The sequence below is a fragment of the Sphaerodactylus townsendi genome, linkage group LG07 (genome assembly GCF_021028975.2).
Source record: "Sphaerodactylus townsendi isolate TG3544 linkage group LG07, MPM_Stown_v2.3, whole genome shotgun sequence".
NCBI classification, from domain to species: domain Eukaryota; kingdom Metazoa; phylum Chordata; class Lepidosauria; order Squamata; family Sphaerodactylidae; genus Sphaerodactylus; species Sphaerodactylus townsendi.
Window position 1 is genome coordinate 70,894,476 of NC_059431.1, and position 9,538 is coordinate 70,904,013.

Below are 9,538 nucleotides of genomic sequence, written 5' to 3' on the forward strand. Positions count from 1 at the left end.
TAACACACAGGCTTATATTTTCTGGTAGGATAATCTTAAAAGCATTGCGACATTTATTTTGATCAGGTTTGTAATATTAATTGAACTACTGATGATGTCAAACTGTTTGCCAGGCTAAGAAACCAAACCATTTCTGATATTAATTTATTTTTTGGGGAAAAGTCATTGAATCAAAATTATACTATAAAACTGTAGTGCTGCTTCACAAAATTCTCTAAAATTATTTGGAAGAGATCTGGGGTTTTGCGTGGAGTTATACTCTACTGCACTTAGTTAGAAACTTGATTTTCAAGTGTGTGGCCCTAACTGCAGTGGGATGGTAATTTCTTTCCCTTGGCTGAATCTACCTCACTGTAGTTTATGAATACTGAAACTTTGGCACAGTCAGTCACATGATTCTTTCCCATCCAATATTTCCTGGCTTAGAATACACCACATCCACATGACCATGGACTTGTCACAGTTTTTTGGAGTTCTCTCAGCCCCACCCACCTTGCAGGGTGTTTTTTGTGAGGGGTCAAGGGAAAGGAGATTGTATGCCCCTTTGAGTCTCCTTACAGGAGAGAAATGGGGGGTACAAATCCAAATTCTTCTTGTGCTGCCTGTAGTATATGTGGAAAAGGATTTGAGCTAGTATTGTAAAGAAATGCTAAAATCTGCCTGCATAGATGTGAATGCTCGTCAGGCCCATCTGGTAATTGTATGTGCCTTAATTGTGCCAAATGCCAATGTATTGGTGGGAATTCTACTGTGTGGGTTGCACCCACTCATTTGAGATAATTAATGAACTTATGAGGCCACTGAAGTGTGATGGGTACTGCTTAGACTTTCATGGGGACAGTAGTTTAACAGAAACAACTGTTTAATTGAGGCAAGCTGCAATAATGATTGTTGTAATGTGATCTGCTGATGAACTCAGTATATGAAAACATGGTTTTTACTGTGGAGCCCACTTTGGATAGATACCTTATACCATCTGCTTCATTTAGTCCAAGACTCACTGGATTGCAACCACAAGAACCCTAAATCTTTGGGACCTTCATGACAAGCAGCAATCCTTGGACTTTGTTCTAGCCTATTAGCAACACTGGATGTGGCTGAGACTCTTTGATGTAGTCTCAGCCTAATTTGCATCTACCAAGCACCAGTTACAGTTAGAAATGCAGGACATTCTTGAGGCTTTTATATTGAGATTCTTGACAGTAGTTTTATGTGTATGTACATAGTACTGGTTATTGGTCTGCTGTCAATTTCCCCGTTCAGACAATAACTCGCTTGATGGGTTCAAGGTTTTTATTGAAGAAAGACAGCAGAAGACAGTTTTGGCAAAAGGGTGCCAAAATTGTTGATAATATGTTGCAGCAACTCCCCATCCCCACATGTGAACCAGGGCAGTAGAAAGAGTCCAGTCTGAGAGCTAGTCCCAGCCGCAGAGTTCCAAGGCCAGAGAAACAGATAAGCAGCACCTGTAAAAAGCTAAAGCTCTCCCCAACAATACCCCCTCTCAGCAAATAACAATCCTGACACTTGCAATATAAGCAGATTCTCTGTTATAATTGGTATTAAACTTTTGCACTTATTAAATTGCACTTTGCTCACTACAGTGCTAGTTTACTTGCCTGTTCAGCAGTGTGGGTACAGTGATTTAGTGGTTAATCATTTTATTAGGTCACGGAAGCCACTGTTATTATTTGTAGTAACTTTTTATCCTTAGTGCAAAACTAGATGTAATGACATTGATGAATCTGACCCATAGGCGGTACTGCCATTTTAAAGCAATTTAACAATAATGTGGGTCTCACACCACAGTGGGATGAGGAGCCCCTTTTTTCTCCCTCTGCTTTTTCAAGTGCCAAAATAGCCATGAAGGGTAGTGGTGGTGCAACTTTTTTAACACTTGGAAAAGAAATGGAGGGAGGAAATAAGAGTACCCCCAGCCTCCAAGCATTTTTAAATTGCATTAAAAATGGTGGCATTCTCTACTGGTCCAACTCTAAGACTATGCGCCTGGGAGACCCTGAAAAGCAAGGGGCAGCAAGCTACAGCCTGCTGCTTCTGTAAGTAAGAGGGTGAGTTCTTTATTCCTGGATGTTATTTCACTCAGCATTGCCAGGCAGGTTAATAGGAGTGGGACCGCGAAATATTTAAAAGATGTGGTTATTGTTCCTGCCATGCCTAGACAATGTTATAGTGGTCTGGCCCATTACTGCTAAATAAGGTGTTACTCTTTTTGAACTTATTATGTACTGTTGTATTTGTGTTTGCTGTACACCGCCCAGAGCCCTTCGGGGGTGGGCAGTTCCCAAATCAAATAAACAAAATAAATAAATAAATAAATAAATAAATAAATAAATAAATATCTAGTGTAGAGTAACTGAAGATTAGAGAATTTATTGAGAAGAATTTATGCTATAGTTATAAAAATATTTTGAAAAAGAATAACATTGAACTAAAAGAGAGGTCAGAAGTACTTCTGGAGGACAGACAGTGTCACTAGTTCAGCTATATATGGATTCAAGAAGCTTATAGAAAAGATATGAAAAATTGGGGTTTCCAGACAATAGAAAATGAATTTCAGACCCTTTTGCTAAAGGATGATACTAAATTGATAAAGAAAATTTATTCTTTATTACTAAAATATAAAACTGAAAAAGAACAAGTCAAAGATGCCATGATATGTTGGATGCAAGATATGGGATGGAACATCATATTGGAGGAATGGTCCTCTGGTTGAGAAATAATAAATTTACAGCCTCAGTGAGTCTAAAAGAAAATTTTCAAAAGATGTTTTATAGGTGGTATTATATGTCAATAAAGTTATTTAAAATAAAAAGTTGTACTTCAAACCTCTGTTGGAAATGCAAGAAGGTAGGAACATTCCTCCACATGCGGTGGGAGTGTCCCGCAATAAATAACTTTTGGAAGGACATGCTTAATATACTAGGAAAATTTTTCAGACATAAAATAGAAATGAAATTTGAGATTTTTAAAATTAGGATTAACAAATAACAAGAAACTCCCGAAATTTGATACCTTGTTTTTGTAATTGATTGTGAATGCTAGGTAGAAATTGCGAAGCAGTGGAAATCAACATCACCACCACTAGTTGAAGAGTGGGAGAAGAAAATTTATAGAATTATGAACACTGATAACTTAACATGTAAATTAGGAAGAACTCTGGATCAATTAAAAAAACATGGGACTTGTATATTAAATATCTTGATTCTTTTGTGAACTGAAAGGTTTAAAACTGTACGGCTCTTCCTTTTTTCATCTACTCTTCCAGTTAGACTCAATTCTGTAGAGAATGGGAAAAAAATACAACATGCTATATTAAATCATTAAATATTGTAAAAGATAAATTTAGATAAAAGGCACTTACTTTGAATGTCTCCTTTGGAGTAACTGTAGAGATTTGGTTCTGTGGTGGAGGCAGAAGAGAGCTGCTACTAAAGCGAAACTGGATTAACAAAAATGAAAAGGGGACTAGAACCCCTTTCTATTTTCTCTACCATATCTTTAAATATTCCTTTTTACTCTTACCTGAATCTTGTAACCCATTTAACACTCTTTTTTTCTGGCCTTTTATTTTCTAAACTTCTTTTTTCTTTTCGGTCTTCTATAAGCAAAATTTATGGTAATGTTTTACATTATTTTAAACATGAAATTTATGCAATGCACTTACCCAGTTAGAATTATTTGTATATTGTTTTACTTTTCTGTTTTGTCCCTTTTTTTGTTTATTTTAATAAAGTTGAATATTAAAAAATGAGAATGTCTCTCCACAATACTTTTTGCTTTTATCACTGCAAGGAAGGGTCTCTTTGGTTACAACTAACAAGTGTGGCTTGGATCCCTTGCTTAGTTCCTACTCCTTTCCCATGTTAACTTACATGATACTTTGGCTCATTCCGCACATGCAGAATAATGCACTTTCAAACTGCTTTCAGTGCTCTTTGAAGCTGTGTGGAATGGCAAAATCCACTTGCAAACAGTTGTGAAAGTGGTTTGAAAACACATTATTTTGCGTGGGTGAAAGGGGCCTTTCTTTCACAACCAGTGTTTGCTGATCTCAGGTAAAGTGGACCAGGCATGTTTCAAGTTCCATCTTAAAATGGGCCTTTCAAGGCTAGTGGAACCTATAAATATTTCTATTGGGCAGGCAGCAGCAAAGGTGCACTTTCCGCAATACATTATTAATGAACGAGTCTGGTTAATAGGGGCTGGCATTCTTAATTGATTTTTCCATGAGTGCTTGCTTGACTTCCATGTTTCTCTGAAATAGCTCAAACAGAGCAACAGTGCTATGTAGATGGATATCAAAATTGGAGCTGTCATTGTACTTTAATTATTTGAAATCTCCCATTTTCCTCCTTTAACTGTGGTAGCAAAATGTGCAAAAGAAGTACTTACAAGATGATAACAGTGTTGATCATATTTATCCAATCACATGGGGTCAAGTCTGGGAAGAGGGAGACAACTAATGTTACCAAGTGCAGAGGGAAAGAGAACAGGCCACAGGATTAGATCAGCACTCTTCTCTTTATAAGACTTCCCCTCTGTACCCAGAGATCTCATAATACATCACTGATTTTAAACCTGCTTAAAATAAAACTGATGGCGTCCTAGACATCTTTTCTGAATTTCATTTTATTGAGAGAAGGAATTGAGCTAAGTCTTTGAGGTCCAGACCTGATTAGCTGCTGGTAGATCTGGGTATGAGCTCCTGGAACAGGACCCCAATTTAGATGGGGACCACTGTGCTGGGGGAAAGGGGTATCATCTTGACTCTGCCCTTTTCTTAAATAGAAATGGCCCTATAGAGTGGGTTTTTCCTTATTGGGGCAAAAATACAGATCCTGACTACAAATCTGTAGGTTTGCCCCAGTGGAGAAAATCTGCAGTTCCAAAGTACTGTTTAAGTTTGGAAAAAAGGTATGGGAGAGTGGAAAGTCTTACCAATTCCCTTACTGTGGACCTGATCCATGTCAAGGTCCTCCAAGCCTCCTTTAAAAAAACCACCTGGCTCCCCTCCACCTCCCCCAGAGCGGCATCAGGCCGCCTCCAAAAACCTCCCTCCTGACTGCTGAGACCCTCCCTCGCTGTCCTCTGACCTCTGGAGGTCGGAGGACAGCGTGGGCGGGTCTTAGGAGTCCAGCAGAGCAACGCAGGATGACGAGGTTAGTGTGAGGGAGACGGGGATGAGGCGGCTCCATGCGGAGCCGCCTCTCCCATGCAGCCTCAAGTAAGGGGCCAGCTCGCGATGTCTCCTCACGTTGGCGAACGAGCATCCAAGCCCTCCAATCGCGGCAAGGGAATTCCTGCACGGTGCAGGGGCTCCTTTCTGGCAGTCGGGAAAGGGCCATAGTTACTAGTGACTTCAAAACCATGCCTGGCAAGGTATTGTGCCTGGCAAGGTAATATCTGAATATTGTCTCACAAAATGTGGATTTTGATTGTGATACTACAAACAGATTTTGCTTCAAACTAAGTAATGATTCATATGAGTTAGGGAAAAGTAGAATGCTCCTTTCAAGCAACTTTTGAAATGAGTTATAGAAAAGTAAAATGCCACTTTCGGTCAAATTTTTAAATGAGACTATGAGTAGCTGTTTCTGGAAACTTTTTTGCGCTGTCATGTTGCTTAAGAACTGGAAACTTTTTTGCGCTGTCATGTTGCTTAAGAACTTATTTACTTTTACAGGTATCCAGCTGCCCAAGGAAGATGATGTTTCAGTACCTATGCTATCGAGCTCTCCTGCCAAGGAAGCAGAGGATAGTTCAGACCTTTCTATTGGAGAAGAAGAGAAAATCAAAGAGGACCCTTTAACTATTTCTGAGTTGGTGTACAACCCAAGCACCAGCTTGCTTCCCACGCCAGTCAATGATGAGGAGATTGACCTGCTTTTTCAAACCTCTCCTAGAGGAGAAAATGGGAAAGAAGATACAGATTCATTTGAAGAACTGGAGGCAGATGAAAATGCATTTTTGGTTGCAGAGGAAGAGGAGCTGAAAGAAGCTCGGAAAGCACTTAGGTGGAGCTATGACTTTTTGATGGGTAATTTGAAGGTAAATGCTGTTGTGAAGAGTTTTTCCAGACTTCTTCTTGTTGGGCTTGGAATACTGCTAATTGTTTTCCCTCTGCTACTTGTGCTTTTGGAATCAGACGTCAATATCTCCTTTCTCCATGAAATCCGACAGACACCAGAGTTTCAGCAGTTTCACATTGAATATTACTGCCCTCTTCGACAGTGGGTAGCCTGCAAAATAAATTTTGTCAGTCACTTGCTTGATAGCTCTTAAATGTTAAAACTATATGACATGACTAAGGGCTATATTCAAAACTCGTGAATTTCAGGCAGTACTAGGTGCTTACTCACAAACATCTTCAGGGCCATCAGCCAGTAGTTCTTCATTTTTGAACAATAGTGGACTTCAAAATTCGTAATATTTCTTTCCATCATCAGATAGCTGGCTTAGCTACATGGTGGCCTTTGAATAACCAAAAAGCTATTTGATTTACATTGTATCATTTTGTTAATAACTTTACAGAACTGCAATTTTTCACCTGTATCATTATAACAGCATTAACAGCAAAGAGAAGGTGATGTTTTTGAATATACTCCTTAGTGAAACAATCTACTAACCAATGCCTATACAAGCAACGTTGATTGCTGGGATTTTATTTCTTGGTTTGATTTTTCATTTACAAAATATTTTTATGTGTTTACAAGATTTTGGTAAATTTTTAGCAAAGACAACTTCTGAAGATATTTAAGTGTACAGATTGGTAAAAAATGCACAAGGGCACATCAAGAATTTTAAAAATGTTTTAGCAATTTTTTTAAAAAAATGAAGAATGAAAATTCTTACAAATCTGTACATGATGACAAACAGCTGCAGAAAAAAGTAGGTTGTTCACTTAAGTATTGACAGGGCCTGAGAGATAGAGATGAAATTATACCAGGTATTCAAAGGCTGGGTATCTGGGGTTCAACTGAACATTCAGAAGCAATGTTAGCTTTCCAGTGTTATGTTTGCCTTGTTATACTAGCGTAGGGCCAGGGGGCTTGGCAGACAGGAATGAATGCTCAACTTTTCATTTGCCTAATGATTCTTCCCTTCACATACCCCCCTGGGCCATTTCCCAGACTCCCAGACTGAAGAAAACCCTGCTGGCTTATGGGAAATGACCAGAGGATAATTTTGAAAAGAACAATCAGTTTGTTTCAGTGACCCCTCCCATTTACCAATTCTTTCCTGTAAATGCCACCCTCGCACTCATAGAAACAGGCAAGAAAATTGGCTTAATGTGCTGGTTAGCCCTTACAATTTTACAAGGAAGAGAAAGAGAGAGATGTTTTTGACAAGGTGGCAATTTAGTTTTTATTGTGGTTTGTCATCATATACATCAGTGGGGTAATGGGTGGTCTTGGCAAGGCAGTGCAAGTACAGTTTTGTAAGAGATTTAGGGAATTTTGGATTAATTGTAGATTATTGTATATAACAGGAAAAATGAATAATAAAATCAATGCCTAGATAGGTGTACGTAAATAGATAATAGTTAAAAATACACCGGTCTCTAAAAATAGAGACAATCTCTGTGAAAAGCATCCTGCCCAGATTCCCAATCATTTGAAGATAAATTCTTAGTCTCTGATTCCATTCATTACTGTTTCATAATAAATCCCAGAGTCATCATTTCATGTTTTATTCCTGCGCATGCTATCTGTTTTATCTGTTATGAGTGGTAAAAGATTCACATGATTTATTCATGTCCATGTGATGGTGGTATGTGATTATCTTTTGTTGTCTTAAGATGCTATAAATGCATAAACCTCATGTGTTTAGAGATTATCAATGACCCCAGTGTCCAACTTGGCCTTTTGTATTGTACAACTTTGCTGGATACAGGATTTTCCTTCTGTCATCCATATACCAATCTGAATTCTCATTCAGATAATCCCTGCACAGCTGCCAGTTGATAGTTTTCCTGTGTGAAAACATGTTAGCTCCATTATTGCTGTTAGAATGGTGGTTCTTTATTATTTTACTTTTCTGGAGTTGATCAGAGTATAGTGTTCTTTTGAATGTGAATATAAATTGCCCTCAGAAGAAGTTGTTGAGGCAACTAAGTCTTCAGGGGTTTTTATCCATGATGAAAGTAACATATTTGACATGTAAAAACAGAAGTATGGCACAAATTAGCTCACATGAATCATTAAGCTCTATTGATTTCTATACAACCCAGATGTACTTTAAGGTGCATCAGATTGTGACTGTAATTTGCACAATAAAAAGTTCAGTAATTCTCTAGGGGAAACTTTGATTCCCTGATTCACAGTTTTGTAGAGACTCAGCAGAGATCCCATGCATTGAATAAATTACTGAATCATGGTACAAGTCTGTAGGTTGTTTTCTCTTTTCTGCACTGAGCTAGTTTGGGCACTCTGCCTATTGTGGTTTTTCTTTCTTTATCCTTCTCTTTATTTAACCTTATGAGCTGTTCTTCTGAGTCCCCCAAAAAAGGTGTGGTTTTACCTTCAAATTTTGCCATTCGTAACATATCCATTCCTTTTGAGAATAAATGCTTATCAGTAGTTTGATGCATGTTTAGTTCATTGGTAACTTCTAGTTGAATTTTTTCCTATGAAACAAAAATCCATTAAGAAGATCTTTGGTTTCCAAATCAAAAAGAACAGTCATTTAGGGAATTGTTATAGAAATAGATAACATTGGATTTGCTGTACTAAAAAAAGTCAAGCTCTGTTCTGAACCCTTATATAATTTACTCCTTAATTATAAACAGTTAGGTCTGGAGTTTTATAATGTAGTCTTGTCCATGTCATAGAGCTCCCAAATCATTAGGAGTATGATTTAAGTTGATGAGAGAAGGGGTGGGGGGAGAACTGCATGAGGGACAAGTTATGTCAAGGAATGGACTGCAATAAGAATACACGTAGAGTTCAATGCAAGTGCATGTACATGGAATGTATAGATGTATATACGCACCTTTGGCCCTTTAGAACTGTCCTAAGGTGATATCCATTGAATAATGAGTACAAATTACATCTTTTCAAGAGAACAGAAATTAGAATCAACTGAGGGGGGAGGGTGTATATAATCTATAGCATGTACTGCATAGACCAAAATGGTCTGGAAATGACAGAGCTGGTGTATGAAAAGTTCATAGGTACAGTATTGTGTGTTTCTGTCTGTGCTTGGAATATATTGTAAAGCATTATGTACTTGAAATTTTTTTGTGATTTGTCTAATATTTATAAACACAACTCTGGGAAGAATTAAATAGGGTTTATTTCACTTAAATGCAAACAACACAAGAATACAAAAACCTTGGGGGAAATGTACCAATAGACTCAAGCCTTATCTTTGTAAAGTGATTTCATATTTCTATGTCAACACCTTGATTGTTTTATATGTTAATATAACAGGACTCCCTAATAAAAATACATTGGAAAAAACCACTCTGCAATTATATGCTTTTTACTATACAATAAAGTTATTTGCTAAAAGAATA

The 9,538-nt window shown here is 37.7% G+C and overlaps 1 protein-coding gene across 3 annotated transcripts in view; it reads left to right on the top strand.

Moving 5' to 3' along the window:
• The window catches only part of FRMD3 (FERM domain containing 3), a 178,454-nt gene extending 168,916 nt beyond the window's left edge, over positions 1-9,538 (top strand). For all 3 annotated transcript variants that reach the window (XM_048504705.1, XM_048504706.1, XM_048504707.1), the window contains one exon: positions 5,705-9,538. In XM_048504705.1, coding sequence (XP_048360662.1) covers positions 5,705-6,303 — 599 coding nt within the window. In that variant the 3' untranslated portion in view covers positions 6,304-9,538. The remainder of the gene's footprint in view (positions 1-5,704) is intronic.